A 16247-nucleotide genomic window follows, 5' to 3' on the forward strand; every position below is an offset into this window, starting at 1 on the left:
AGGGTTACTTAAATAAAGATTGCTTTTAATAATCTTTAAACATGAAAATAGAATCACACTTTAACTTATCATAACTAACCTAACTTAACCCCCTTCTAATTCTAAGTGCACGTGTGTGTAATGTGTGTGTGTGTGTGTAAGTTCAGAAAAGATCTTTGGTTCACAGTCCAATCTCACTTCTCATTCCTCCAAGTTCACTGGTTGCAGGCAATTCTTATTCTGTGCACAGAATTTAACATTTATAAAGTTCACCAGGCTTTGGTGCTTGAAAGCTAAATGGTTACTGCTCAGGAAGGTTCTTGTCAGTTTTCAGAGAGAGATGTGTTGTTCCAGGACATCCACAACTGATGTACTTCCATCAGTCATCTCAATGTCTTGCTGATGAAACTTGCCTCCTTCAGTCTTCTCCAGATGATAACCTCTTTCTTTCAGGTCACCACAGAGTGCCTTTTTGTGTCTCTTATTCCAAGGGAAACATTAGACAGCCAGTCCTCTCCTCTTGCATGAACCTCAAGGGCTTTGTCCAGGCCATCTTCAAAATGGGGCTTTTCTCAAGCTTGCCAGTTCATCCTGTTCCAGTCCCAGCTGCTGTCTGCTGACTGTAACACTAAAGTGATCTCTGTGTGTCTCTCTCTGAGAGAAAGCCTTTTTGACTCTCTCTGCTTGCAAAACCACATGACCTTCTCCAGACAATCTGCAGCTCCAACAAGATCTTTCATCTGTTGCCTTTTGTAAACAACAATCCATTAGTGAAGTCTCTTGGGCACTCTCCAAAGCTCTTGCAAAAGCTCTGGAGCTGATATGTCTAGCATTAACAGAGCTCCAGTATTTTAAATAAGGTCTGCTTTAAAGTGTTTATATGTCAACTACTCTAACACACCTTTCCTAATTTATCTCCCAAAAACATTTTTATATACTCTGTCACAAATGGTCTTACTTTGTAAACAGAAGAAATGTATTTATTTAAAATTCTTGCTATTTCAATGTAATTAATTGTTGAGCCATTTTTCTGTGCTTGCAATCTGTACAGTACCCTTTTGGAGAAGATCCCATCCATTCACTCATGGAGCCACTTGAGAAAGAACTGCAGAAAACTACAAATACTTACTGCGGAAAGATCTATCAAGTCTTCACACAAAGGCTGCAGAAGAGTTTAAGAATTTTACAGCAAAAGATTTCACGAGGGAGGTGATTTTGTGAAATCAGAATGTAATTTTTCCTTGAACTTTAGGAATGAGGTTCCTCTTGATCTAAATAATTTTCAAATGTGAGCAGGCACGTTGAAATGAGATGACGGATCACCGAATCCAAGGTGTTTACATTGAGATCTGGAAGACAATTTTTGTAAATGTCATTATCACCTTTAGATAATTATTTACTTTTTATTAAAAAAAATGAAGAATTTATTTGTGGAAAACACTGTTTACAGAGACAGAAGTGTTGTCCTGTCAAATGAAGGAGTATTCAAACTGTTGACAATCTGTTAAATGTGTTTTATTACGGAAATTAACTTGAAGTGTATAATATAAAGTGAACTTCAGGAGTGTTGTCTGTTCGTGACAATCAAGTCTTGTAGAGCAAGTGTTTTTTGCTCCAGAATTTAGTTGAATCTTTGTAATACAGTGTTAGTGCGTTGATTATTTTTTTATTATTGATGAACAAAATGAGGAACAAGAAGTATTTTACCTCAGCCAGTTAAATTTTTTCTAGGAATAAAGACATTCATGCCAGAAATTTTACCAAATGAGTGGTGCTGATGAATACTTTCTCCATTTACTTTAGAAATTGATTATGCGGTCACGTACCTATCTGCACCTGGTGCCGCAAGTTGTTCGATTGAAGTGACATGCACGGGAGGTGTGTGCAGTCAGGCTGCCGTTGGTAACGTGCACACGCAGTTAGAACAAGGAGTCGCAATGATGCTTGTGTGGATGAGCTAATAGGTAGGAAAGGGATGATTAACATAATATGGATGTTAAAACTTGAGTGTTGGCTTTATCCTTGGATATAATATTTAAATTACACTCACTGAGTAGGTCCGAGCTTTATCGACCCAAAGAGGTTCTTCTCGTTTCCGGCCTAATTGCAATTGTGCTAGATACAGGCAATGGAGAACATCTCTATTGGAGACACAGAAAATTTGGTACTGCAGCTTGGTTGTGCCAGCACTGTGTGACTTTGATAGACGGTGCCTTGGAAATGAGGTGGCACGGCAGTGGAGGCAACTACTGCTCCTGGGCACATCTGCTGTCTTTTCCTCTCTCGGAAAGAAAGAATCTCAGGGAGGAGTTACGTGATGGAGTAGTGGCCAGTCGGGTAATACCAGCCCTCTCCAGAAAAGAAGGAAAAAAAGTGAAGAAAAGACAAAGCTCAATAAATACGAAATAAAAGATAAAGTTGTAGAGAAAAAAAAGAAAATGGCACCCAAGAAGGAAAAGGTAAAAACAACGGGAAAAAAAAGAGGAAGAAAAGATGCCGGAAAAGAAAGTAGAAGACCTTACCTGTACAAAGAAACAGGGAGCCGTGGTGGAGAAGAGCACCCGATCTCAGAGGTTGGTGACGGCCCCGCAGAGTCACGACCCCCCGACCGCTGGGCTGCAAAAATGGCTCTCTGAGCAAAACAAAAGTGTGCAACTGCGCATATGCGAGGAGTTGTGCATGTGCAGTGCTCAAACTAAGGAGAAGGAGAACATCGATGGAGGGGGGCTCAGCTGAAGAGTGGGCAACCACAGTGTGACCAGCTGAGGGACGCCCAATACCAGGGCTCTCAGCTGGAAGAAGAGGAAAGCAGCAGGAGAGGGAATGAAAGGAAAGAAGAACAGCAGCAGGAGGCCCAACAGATGAGTAGCCCAGAAGAAGAGGCCAAGCAAGAAGAGGCCCGTCAAAGTGAGACAAGCAACTCATCAGGAAAGTCAGAAGAGATACGGATACAAAGAAGAGAAGAATACACAAACACAGGAACAGACACAGAAGAAGAGGTAGAAGAAGAACCAGATCTTAACAGAGAAATAGAAGGAAAAACAGATGAACATAGATAAAGCTTTTTTTCAAGAACAAATGAGAGCATTAAAAGAATGGTTGTCATAATTTAGTGTAATTAAAAGAAAAATGAAAAGAACAGAAGATAAAGTGCAAAGATTAGAGCTAGTCATGACAGAAATAGGGAAAAGAGTAAATGTGGAAGAGCGGGAAATTACTAGAATTGGAAGTAAATGACTTATGAGGAAATTGGAAGAAAGTGATTTAAAAAAAAATTAGTCACAAGAGTTGTTAGCTCAGAAAATTGATACGTTGGAAAATTATAGTAGGCGAAACAACATAAAAATAGTGGGCCTAAAGGAGGGTAAAGAAGGCACAGATATAAAGGAATTTATAAAAGAATGGATCCCAAAGGTCCTGGGAATGACAGAAATACAGGAAGGAATGGAAATAGAAAGGGCACACAGAACACTAGCTCCGAAATCACAGACACATCAAAAACCAAGATCCATTTTAGTAAAGCTTTTGAGATATACGACAAGAGAAAATATACTGGAGCAGGCAAGGAATAAAATTAGAGAAGACAATAAACCATTGGAATACAAGGGTCAAAAATATTTTTTTACCCAGACATAAGTTTTGAACTGTTAAAGAAGAGGAAGGAGTTTAATACAGCAAAATCAATCCTATGGAAAAAAAGGTTATAAATTTATGTTAAGACATCCAGCTGTGCTTAAAATATTTATCCCTGGGGAGCAAAGCAAACTTTTCTCAGATCCAGAGGAAGCACAAGAATTTGCAGAACGATTGCAGGATAGGAGAGATGTAACAAGAATGAAGAATGGTGATAAAATATATATAAAGATGTAATAACAATGTAGAAGTGAAGAACTAAAGAAGGGAAAGAGATGGGAAGAAAAAAAAAGGGAGAACTTTGTTATATGTGTGTAAAAAAAAAAAAAAAAAAAAAAAAAAAAAAAAAAAAAGATTAAAAAAAAAAGGGTTTTCTGGGGGGTGTTGGGGGAGTAGAGAATAGCCGTCACTGCAAAATCAGTTGGTGCTTGCGAGCAGATTTACAATCCAATTGGAAAGGGGAGTTGTGGTTGCCCAGCAAGGGATAAGGGCCAACTCGGAAAGGGGGGGGGGATATTTGGGGTTAAGGGAATATTGGATGTGGTAGTTGTTAGAGTATTTTATGTTTTAAATATGTTGTCATACATTGAGTTTAAAAAGGGAAAACAGATGAAAAGGGGGAAGATGGTGGTGAGGAAGCGGAAATGAGGTGGAAACAGGATATGAGATGGCCATGTTGAACTATATGACTATAAACATTAATGGAATACATAACCAAATTAAAAGGAAGAGGCTATTAAATTTACTGAAAAAAGAAAAAAATAGATATAGCATTTGTGCAGGAAATGCATCTAACTGAAGTGGAACATAACAAATTAAAGAGAGACTGGGAAGGGCATGTAGCGGCAGCATCATATAATTCAAAAGCTAGAGGTGTAGCTATATTAATTAATAAAAATGTACCAATCAAAATAGAGGAGGAAATAATAGATCCAGCAGGAAGGTATGTATTGATAAAGTCTCAGATATATTCAGAATTTTGGAATTTGCTCAATATAAAGGCACCTAATGAAGAGGATCAAAAGTTTATGCAGGATATTTTTTTGAAGATTGTAGATACACAAGGAAATATATTGATAGGAAGGGATTTTAACCAATTTGGATCCAATGTTGGATAAAACTGGTTGAAAGATTAGCAAAAGGAATAAAGTGGCCAAATTTATGCTTAAATCAATACAGGAAATGAAGCTCATGGATATATGGAGGAGGCAGCACCCAAGGGAGAAGGAATACTCATATTATTCAAGTAGGCATAAAACATACTCAAGGATAGATATGTTTTTGTTGTTGGCCCATATTCAAGGGAGAATTAGGAAAACTGAATATAAAGCTAGATTACTATCTGATCATTCACCACTGTTATTAGCAATAGAACTAGAGGACATCCCACCAAGAACATATAGATGGAGGTTAAACTCCATGCTACTTAAAAGGCAGGAATTTAGAGAGTTTATTGAATGCCAAATTAAAACAAATTTTGAAATAAATACGGAATCAGTGAAAGACAAATTTATATTATGGGACGCAATGAAAGCCTTCATTAGAGGGCAGATAATAAGTTATGTAACTAAGATGAAAAAGGACTACAATTGAGAAATAGGGCAGTTGGAAAGGGATATAGTAAGTTCAGAAAAGGAACTAGTAAAAAGGGATGATTTAACAAAAAGGAGAGAATTGACAGACAAAAAAAAATACGAAACATTACAAACGTATAAGGTGGAGAAGAACATAATGAAAATAAAGCAAAAGTATTATGAACTAGTAGAAAAAACACAAAATATTAGCCTGTCAACTTAAAACAGAACAAGCTACAAGAACTGTATTGGCATCAAGGAAAAAGGATAAACAAATTACATGTAATCCAATGGTGATTAATGAGAATTTTAAGGAATTTTATGAACAATTATACCAAACTGAGAACGAGGGGAAAGATGATAAAGTAGAAGAGTTTTTAGCTAAAATTGAACTGATGAAATTGCAAGAAGAGGAACAAAACAAACTGATAAAAGCATTTGAAATAGAGGAAGTACAGGATGTATTAAAAAAGCTACCAAACAATAAAATGCCTGGAGAGGATGGATTACCAATAGAAATCTATAAAACATTTAAAGAGTTATTAACCAGATAGAAGAAACACAAAACTTGCCAGATTCATGTAAGACAGCAATAATTACAGTAATACCAAAGACAGGGAAGGATCCACTAACACCAGCACTGATATCTCTACTTAACTCAGATTATAAGATAATAGCGAAATTTTTAGCAAACAGATTGGCCGATTGTGTACCAAAAATAGTAAGACAAGATCAAACTGGATTTAAGAAAAGATGAACAGTGGATAATGTCTGTAAATTTATTAATCATGCAGTTTAAGGAAATAAGAAGCCAACAGTGGCTGTTGCTTTAGACACAGAAAAAGCCTTTGACAGAGTAAAATGGAATTATTTATTCAAAGTATTACAGAGGTTCAACCTACCAGAAAAATATATTAATTGGATTAAAGCATTATATAATGGACCATTGGCGAAGGAAACAGTAAATGGATATGTATCGAGTCACTTTTAATTAAGTAGGTCAACTAGGCAGTTGATAATGTCCATTATCCCCCTCACTGTTTGCTTTAGCAATAGAACCATTGGCAGAACTGAGAAGAACAGAAAATAAAATAAAAGGGATACAAATAAAGAAGTATAAAATCAGTTTATTTGGAGATGACATCATAGTATACTTAACAGAACCAGAAATATCAATAAAAGAATTACATAAGAAATTGAAGGAGTATGGGGAAATATCGGGGTACAAAATCAACGCATATAAAAGTGAAGTGATGCCAATGAGTAATGCGGATTATATAGAATTTTTAAAAAGAATCACCATTTAAATTACAAACACAAGCAATCTGATACCTAGGTATTAGGTTAGATAATAACTTAAGCCACCTGTACAAATTAAATTATCAGCCACTAATAAAGAAATTGCAGGAAGACTTAGAACATTGGAAAGAATTACCGCTAACGTTGATAGGGAGGGTAAATTGCATTAAAATGAATGTCTTCCCAAGAATACAATACTTATTTCAATCATTACCAATTCCCTTAACAGAGAAATTCTTTAATTAACTAAAGAGAATAATAAGGAAATTCTTGTGGAAAGGGGGGAAACCGAGGATAGCGTTAGATAAATTAACAGAGAGGTACAACTGAGGTGGTTTGCAGTTACCAAACTTTAAAAATTATTATAGAGCAGCACAATTAAGGTATTTATCAGATTTTTACCAGACAAGGGAAAAACCAGACTGGACTAAGATAGAACTAGATAAAATAGGGGAGAAGGTACCAGAACATATACTCTATAAGTGGGATGAAAAGATGATACAATAAAAAGCTCACCAGTACTGCATCATTTACTCAATATATGGAAGATTCACTTCGAAAAATAAGAATTACATTTGATGCAAAATTACATTTGATGCAAAATCAATTAATCCCTTTTACAATAGATAACCTTTCCTTTAGAGAATGGGAGAAAAAAAGGAATTAAAAGAATAGAAAATTGTTTTTTTTGGGAAATAATTTATTAACATTTGAACAGTTGAAGTACAAATATGGAATAACTCATGGTACAATGTTTGCATATTATCAACTGAAAGCATACTTAAAGGATAAATTGGAAAACAGACTGAGATTACCAGAAGGAAGCAGCTTTGAAAATGTGATTACAGACATTGATAATTAAAAGATTTATAACGAGCATGTACATTAAGCTGCAAGATAAGGAAAATGATGAAATAAGCCATAAACCCAAACAAAAGTGGGAAAAGGATTTAAACATAAAGATAAAAAATGAAACATGGGAAAAGTTATGTTCTGTAAGTATGAAGAATATAATAAACACAAGGTTAGGTATGATACAGTATAATTGGTTACACAGGTTATATATCACGCCCCAAAGGTTTAAAAAAATGGATCCAACATTATCAGATAGATGTTTTCGCTGTAAAAAGGAAACGGGAACAACAGTACATGCAATTTGGGCATGTGAGAAAGTGAAAAAGTTTTGGGAAGATCTAAATCAGATATTAAACAAAATCACAAAAAGCAACATACCAAAAAATCCAGACATCTATCTTCTAAGTAATATAAGAAGTAAGGAATTAGACCTCAAATTGGATAAAGTGCAAAAAAGATTCATTATGATAGCCTTAGCAGTAGCAAAAAAATGTATAATGTCAACTTGGAAATCAGAAGAGAGCCTGAGAGTACAACAATGGTACATGGAAATGAATAAATGTATTCCATTGGAAAAAATAACATATAATTAAAAAAATAAAGTCACATTATTGGAACAAATTTGGGAACTGTACATGAAACATAACAGAGAGGGCCTACCGTGGACCTCCATCCCCTAAAATGATAAGACAAAACGACTTGGCCCAGTGTGTAAAAGTAGATGACACAATTTTCTTGTTTAATTTTCATTGTGTTATGACATTGTTTTGTGGTTTTATTGTATATGTTGAATTTTTATTTTTTTTATTCGTTTTGGAGTGGGGTGGGAAGGTGGGGGGGGGGGGGGGTGAAGGGGAGAAAATGCCACTGTGTATATTTAATGAGAAACATTTGTATATATTTTGGTTGATATGGTTCACAGTGTGAAAAATAAAAAAATTATTTTAAAAAAAGGAAAGAAAGACAATCTGATGGATTGTGGTACAGAAGCCTCTGAGGTCTCACTTACTTCTCAAGGACATGCACACGCTAACACGTACTGTGTTCTATCTGCTGCAAATGATTCCCATATCAGACGTACGGCCAGTGATCACTTATGCTGGATTTTGGGTTTCGTATCTAGTCTGTTTGGTTTTCACAGTCGCAGATTTTCTATCGTGTTTTGCTCTGCTCCTAGATTTAAAGACTAGCTGTCTAGCTCTGTTGTTTTCAAGTGAGCTGCATTTCTTCATCATCAAAACTCATCAACCATCTCACAGATCTCCAACTGACTACCTGCCCTTTTCAAAGATTGCTCAAGCACTTCCCTTGTTTATCGGCGCAGAGATATAAAAATGCAGTTACCCACCATATAGAAACCCATGGTCCCCCGGCTTTCAGCACATGCGGGTAGATTGTCCCTGGACTGCTTCAAGATCGCAAAGGGAGAGTTCGATCATATACAGGAGCTGGGAATTTTTCATTGATCCAATAGCGACTGGGCTTCACCACTGCATAGAAGTCGTCTCTGGGAGATTGGTGACCATGTGATTACCATGTGCTGAATAAGGTCACTGTCCCTGATCAATGCATCTCACCCAACCTGCACAGTAAACAGGTATTCATTAAAATAGACTTGGTGCAAGCTTACTGTCAGATTACAGTGGAACCTTCCGATATTGCCAAGATGGCAGAGATTACTCTTTTTGGAACATTCAAGTTTCTCCGAATGCAATTTGGGTTACAGAATGCAGTTCAGAGATTTATGGATCACATCTTAATCTGGTTTCGATTTCGTGTTTACTTTCATTAATAACTTCCTCGTGGTGAGTGCCAAAGAACAGGAACACAAGGAACATCTTCTGAAACAATTCCAGAGATTCGATGGGCTTGGCATCGTTATCAATCTGTCCAAGTGCATTTTTGGGGTCTCTGAGCTGTTTTACTGGCACAAGGTTATAAAAGATGACATCTTTGTTGTGTGTGGAGAAAATGTGGCCTCTCTGCCTGTCTGGGATGTGTGGATTGCAGGTTGTCATGTGCTGTCCTGGTCTGAACTTGTTCAGAAGTCACATCACCTGTCAGTTAAGGTTGGACTCTGACCACCCATTTGTGTTCACCTTGCCATTGGCTAATTTAAATCACCTAGGACTATTATTGGCTAGAAGCACAGATTAGCACTGTATAGAACACCAACACACAGCACATACTTTCTCTCTTCCTAGTGGTCCAAGCCCCGGACATCACTCCATGCCAGGTTGCTAAAGTAGATATCTCTGCACTACATTGAAGCTGAGCTGTAATACTGGAATAGATTAATACCTGCAGAGAGCCGCACCCCTGTTGGTACAGGGAACCAGGTGTGTGTAGGAATCCCTGTAATGCGTGAGTGGGTTGAGTGTAGGTTCATTATTGTCGGAGTCCAACCAAAGTCCGAAGTGAACATCTGTATTGTCTCTTACGTTAATTAGTAATGAGTACCGTTTAATGTTCACCTGTTGGTTTCCCTTGTGTTAATAAAAGTTGTGTGTGATTGTAACACTTGTGTCCAAACTTGTCTCTCTCTGAACCCACCGAACCTGATACTCTTCTCAACACAACCACTGGTGCTGTGAGCAGGGTTCAAAGAGTTTTGGCTGGACACATGGAAGTTTAACCATGTGGGAGTGGAAGATCATACTAACAATGTGGGAGATTGTATTAGCAAGTGTGTCCTGTCGGGTGCATGTGTACCTGCTCACCAACAGGGGCAGTAGGAGGTGACCCACAGATAAGGAAAGGACCCTGGGATCGGAGTATAAAATCCCCGGGTGCACCAATGGTGGCTAGTCAATTGAGTCGACAGGTTGGACCTCCACAGACAGAAGATAGGGCGCCACTTGGTGGGGTTTCCCAAGGCTAGGGGAGTTGTGGGAAGCCCTGTGGTTACTAATATCCCTAATTAAGCGCCAGTGGGGTATCATGTCCAATTTAAGTAATCAGAACACCCAAAAAGATAGGGAGCCAGAATGCACTAGAGGAGCTAGCGTAGACTGCCCAAATGCGAGTGGCCAACCAAGAAATTAAAATCACGGAGGCAGTTTCCAAGCTGATTGAAACACAGCAACTCCAAGCAGCTCGCTGGTCTGGTTCATAGCTTGACTCAGAAAAATCTGAGGCATTGACCAGTGGGGGGAGAGAATCGACATGTGTTTGGGGGGTGGGTATGTGTGGATGGATGGTAATAACCCTGAGTAAACTAAATCCCACGACACACTTCCTCCTCCACCCTGCGTTCCTGAGCCTTTACATGTCTGACCAGTGACCACACTCTCCCAGATCTGCCACAAGGGCACCATGCCAACCCTCCAAAAAGTGAGGCATGTAGATGGCCACTGTGAGTTAATGAAGTCCTAGGACGAATCTGCTAATGGGCTAACCAGGTGAGGGGACCGATACCGGCAGCAACCAAGTAAACGTTTAGTTAGCTATGCTGCTGCTTCAGTTGAGAGATGAGGAGGCCCCGAATTCTCTGCTCTCTCATCGGGAAGCGAATGCTCTTGGTGGTCTGTCTGACCCACAGATGATTGCCAACACTTTGCAGGTTCAGCCAGAAGGGGTTGATAATGGCACCACCCTGTGGTGACTGCGGTCCAGTCCAGGTTCACTGTCCTCCTCGAATGGAGCTGACACAGCTGGCCGCAGTGGCACACTGTTGGCATTGTGATGCAGGGTGTTAAGGGTGTGGGTATGGGTATCTATGGGGGCACCTGTGAGCATCACCTCGCAGGGAGCATGAAGGTGACTGGTGGCTTGGTGGACTATTTAGTCACCACTGCACTCCCCAACCTGAGAGGGTGGTCTTGAGCCCTCATGGAACTGGCAACTGGGAAGGCAGTCTAGGAAGCCATGACTGCCAACCACCCCCCCCCACCCCCCCACCACCACCACCACCACCACCACTGGGTGGACCGAAGTACAGGGAGTTGAGAGCAAGGGGAAGTTCGGCGATGTCACCCTGCTGGTGACTTACGGAGATGGGTGCTCCCTGAAGAGAGCATTGTGGGGGGAATCCCCTTAGGGGTGGAGCTTTCCATGTGATGCCCACTCTGACCTGGACTTGCCTTCCCTCTGGTCCTCCCCACCAGAGGTGGCCCCTGACTAATCTATCTTGTGAACTCTCCCAACCACCACCTCTCCCCACCACCCCGGTCCACAGATGAAGACTACCCTTCAAGCTGCTCCTCTTCTCAATGTGCGGGTCTATGAAACACTCAACAGACTGGTGTGATCACATCACTGATTTCAGCCAGTACTGTTCCAGCATCCGGTAAGACGTTGTCTGTCACTTTTTATGCAAAGAATTCTCAGCAAGACAGGCAACACCTGTTGCCATGGAAATGTTATCACTGGATATTCCAGCGTAACATGGACACATCCTTTGTTTCCAAGTCCAGCCTTTGTAATGGACCCTTTTATTCAATAACACCCTGAACTGTGGTATCTACACTAGATAACGTCTCAACACACTCAGGAAATTGTAGTTTCAGCTTTTAATTACAATGTTATAGATCTTAGATGATATTACACATCACAAACTAGCAGGAATGATTGTATATATTTTGTACCACTCAGCAATTCCCCAGCCCTCCCATTAACAGAAACAAATGCCTCGTGGGGTGAGGGCTTCAGCAGCTTTTATTTAAAATCACAATTTGGCCAACTTTCAGTCCCAACTCCTCCTGACTCTCATTACAGTTAACCCACACAGGCACTTGTGGGTCCCATTTAAAGGAAACGCGTGCAGGAACAGCTTCCTGGTGTAGGATGACATCCCAGGAAAGTGGGGTGCCCTGGGTACACCCTGGATATATGTCTGCCGGCCTGCCTCCTGCCTCACCACAGGATAGCATGGCAACAGCATCTAGGTGCAGCACAGCACTTGGGGAGTGCCCAATTGTGAGGCTAAGGGGGGGGGGGGGGCATGCGCAAGGCAAGAGAGGGTTCTGGAATCTGATGGACAACCTTGCATTGCCTGCTCATAGACGTTGGTGGTAAGGGTGCTCACATTTAGCAGCCAAGCTGAAGAAACCAGGCATGTGAGTCGATGTCCAGACATATTTCTTTCTCTACATTCCCCTCTGACACTGGGGGAGTAGCTCCTACAACGCCTTGCTCCATTGGAAACACAACGACCCTGTTTGGGCTTGGGGGAGGGGTGGAGAGCTGTTGAGGCGTTGTCATTAAATTTGATTATGTGACTTGTCTAGCATATGGCCCTTGTGTATATATTAATCTGCTTGATTGGTATTGTTTTTTAATACATCTTTTGGGTTTTTTTTCTCTCTTTTTCTGTTTTTATAGTTATTACATGTACATAGAGTTTTCGATTGTCTTTGCAATGTTTGCAGAGTAATGTGACATCCGAAGGGTGGAATGTTGTATGTGGAGGAATCATGACCTTGCTGCTTGTCTGGAATGTGTATATTATGGGTGGTCATGTGTTGTCCCCATCTGAAACTTATTTAGAAGTCACATCATCTGTCAATCAAGGTTGGACTCCAGCCACCCACACCTTGCCATTGACTAAATTCAATCACCTTGGGTCATTATTGGATAGAAGGACAGATTAGCACCATATACCACACCATCACACAGCACATTTTCTCTCTCTCTGCCTCATGGTGTAAGTCCTGGACATAACTCCACGCCAGGTCGCTACTGTGGACATTGCTGGAAGTGTCATGGGTAAGGTGTGCACTACACTGAAGCTGAGTCATAATACTGTATTAGATCAGTGCTTGTAGACAACTACAAGCCTGTTACCTAAGGAACCGGATGTGTGTAAGAGTCCCTGTTTGTAGTGTGTGAGCAGGTCGAGTATAGGTTTACTGTTATTGGAGTCCAACCAAAGTCTGAGGTGAATGTCTATATCATTGCAAAAATAGAATTATTAATGGAAGACAGTTTAACGTTCCTTCCCCCCCATTTGTTTCCCGTGTTTTAATAAAAGTTGCGTGTGATTGTAACACTTATGTCCAGACATGTCTCTCTGTGAACCATTCGAACCTGATGCTCTTCCCAACATGACAATCTTGCCAGAAAATGCGAAGGTACAGGAAATTCGAGATTACATTTGGCCAGTTGCGGCAGTTTTGCAAAATGGTTCATTTCTACCATCATTTCTAACCTAAAGTGGCTGCGTTCCTCTTGCCCCTGACCTGATAAGTCAACTACTCAAAGACCATTGCACTTGGACGATGAGGCCATCCGCGCTTTCAGGGGTGCATCAGAAGCCCAATGTTGTCTTCTCTCTCACCACGGATACCTCTGAGAGTGCAGTGGGTGTTGTTTAGAGCAAAAAAATTGGTGGGACATCAGAGCTGCTGGCATTCTTCACAACTGAATTTTCACCTGCTCAATTAAAATGCAGTACTTTTGGGCACGATCAACTATGCAGTGCAGCATTTCCATTTGTGGTTGGAAGGATGAGTTTTTATCATTTATACTGACCACCAACCGCATACATAACACTGCGCGAACACTACTATTCACCCTGTGAGGTAGAGCATTTAGATTTCATTCTGCAATTTCCCTCAGACATCGAAGGGAAATTCGGTGGCTGACACCCTGTCAGGACAAGACATTGATGCCTTACATACGACGGAGGTCACTGATTTCATGAAAATGGCTCATAGCAGCACATTGATCCTGATCTCATTCGGTACCGTTAGACCAACGCAGGTCTGCACCTCAAAGATGACTTTGGTGAGACACTAGCATGTGACTTTTCCACAGGTCGACCAAGGCCTTTTGTACCTGCAACAATGTGGCGGGAGTTTTTTATGTTCCCACCCAGGCAGAAAAGCATGGGTGAGATTGATTAAGGATTGTTTTATTTGGACACGCATCAAGTGGGGTGTTAGAGAATGGACAAGGATGAGCCAGCGTTCAAAGGTCTCAAAACACACAAAGCACAGGCTTGGAGATTTTTCAGTTCCAATTTCTTGTTTTGCTCATGTGCACTTGGATTTGGTTATCTGCTCCCTCCATCGAGAGGATTCACTTATCTACTCGCATGTGAGGACTGAGCTACCACATTAAATGAAATTAGAAATAAAGCACTGTAGCTGGCCAATTTGGCCCTATGAGTCTATACTGCCCAAATCACATCCCATTAACCTACACTCCAGTGTGTTTTTTTTGAAGGGTGGGAGGAAACCCTGAAGAAAGCCCATGCAGACACAGGGAGAACACTTAAAGACAGTGCAGGATTTGAACCGAGGTCCGATTCCGATCGTTGATGCTGTAAAGGCATTGTGCTAACCGATACACTAAACATGTCACCTTTTCTGTCATCATAATCTCTGCAGAGACTTGCTCGGGCTTTAATTGATTCATTGATGGTTGGGTTCGTTCTTTATGTGTCCCAGACACTATTAGCATGGATTGAGGGGCTCAATATGAATCAGTGTTGTTTCAAGCTCTCATGGATTTGTTAGGCACCACCTGCATTCGTACGACACCCTACCATCCACAGTCCAACAGCCTCATGGATGATTCCACCGACAGTTGAAGACTGCATTAACAGCAGGAGGTGATGTATCTCTTCGGAGCGAGCATCTACCCATGGTCTTCCTTGGTGTGCGCATAGTTAAAATACCTTGGGTATTCAGCTGTGGAGTTGGTGTCTGGCACCACACTAACTGTACCAGGTGAACTTGTGGAGCCGCACATTAGGACTCCGCTGTTTGAGCCAAGTTGTGTTCACCGTCTTTGGAAGAATATGCAGGTGTTAAGACCAACTCCTACCCGATGTTCGCCAGCCGCGGTTTATGTGCTATATGACTTGCAACACTGCAATCGAGTTCGTGCATCATGACACAGTTCGCCTGCAGCTCCAGTCCGTATACGATGGCCCCTACAAGGTCATGGAATGACATCCTAAATATTTTATGATCTGGTGGAATACAGCATGGTAACAGACCATCTCGGCCCACTAGTTCATGCCACCCAGTTAACCTACAACCACTGGTACATTTTGAAAGTGGGAGGAAACTGGAACGCACAGAGAAAATCGACATAGATAGACAGGAGAGAACGTACAAGCTCCTTACAGACAGCATGGGATTCGAACCCCAGTCCCAATTGCTGGCAATGTAATGGTGTTGCGCCAACTGCTACATCAACTGTGCCACCACTGCTGGTTCTGTTGCCATTGATAATTTAAAACCAGTGTATATCGATGCCCCATTCACTTTGACATTGATATTTGACGTCTGAACCCCTGCCTGTCGGGTCCTCTGATGCCTGGGAATATCAAACTAGATTGGGACAGACTCTCTTGCCCACCAGACCATTTTGTAGCTGAGTGCACCCAGGTAATCACCTCCTCGTGTGTCTCCAAGGTTGAGGGGCAGTCGTGGTTGCGCACCTACCAGTGAGGTGTTCACTCGGAGTGATGCATCCGAGTGGTGCATATGTGTAAGGCAACAGCTGTTGGTAACACACAGACTCAGTTAGAATGGTGAGTTGTGATGACACGTGTGCGGTGAGCCAATAGCTAAGAAAGGTGGGGGGGGGGGTGTGAGGGGAATTCTGGGAAGAAGAAGGGGACCATGGAGAACAGTTATAGAGCCGAATAAAGGAAGGTAAACACCCATTTTATGAATGTTAAAACTTGTGAGTGTTTGCTTTATTCTTGGATATAATATTTAAATTACACTCTTAGATTTTTATCGATGAGAATAAGTGCTGTGGTGTTACAACCACCAGCCTACTGCAGGGGGCAACCTTTATATCTGCAGGCAGACCACCTGGGAGGCTAATTCCACCTGGCTGGCTGTCAATCAACCAACCTGATATAGACCTTGAGCCGGCCCCTCCCATATAACCATATAATCATATAACCACTTACAGCACAAAACAAGCCAGTTCGGCCCTACTAGT

At 41.0% G+C, this 16247-nt stretch overlaps 1 protein-coding gene across 3 annotated transcripts in view; it reads left to right on the top strand.

Moving 5' to 3' along the window:
* LOC138745794 (glucoside xylosyltransferase 1-like) overlaps positions 1 to 3941 on the top strand; it is a 51112-nt gene extending 47171 nt beyond the window's left edge. For 2 of the 3 annotated variants that reach the window (XM_069903104.1, XM_069903105.1), the window contains one exon: positions 1031 to 3941. In XM_069903104.1, coding sequence (XP_069759205.1) covers positions 1031 to 1192 — 162 coding nt within the window. In that variant the 3' untranslated portion in view covers positions 1193 to 3941. The remainder of the gene's footprint in view (positions 1 to 1030) is intronic. The other variant, XM_069903106.1, reaches the window with a different exon arrangement.
* The last annotated feature ends 12306 nt before the right edge of the window (positions 3942 to 16247 follow it).

The sequence above is a fragment of the Narcine bancroftii genome, chromosome 11, assembly GCF_036971445.1.
Source record: "Narcine bancroftii isolate sNarBan1 chromosome 11, sNarBan1.hap1, whole genome shotgun sequence".
Taxonomy (NCBI): Eukaryota; Metazoa; Chordata; class Chondrichthyes; order Torpediniformes; family Narcinidae; genus Narcine; species Narcine bancroftii.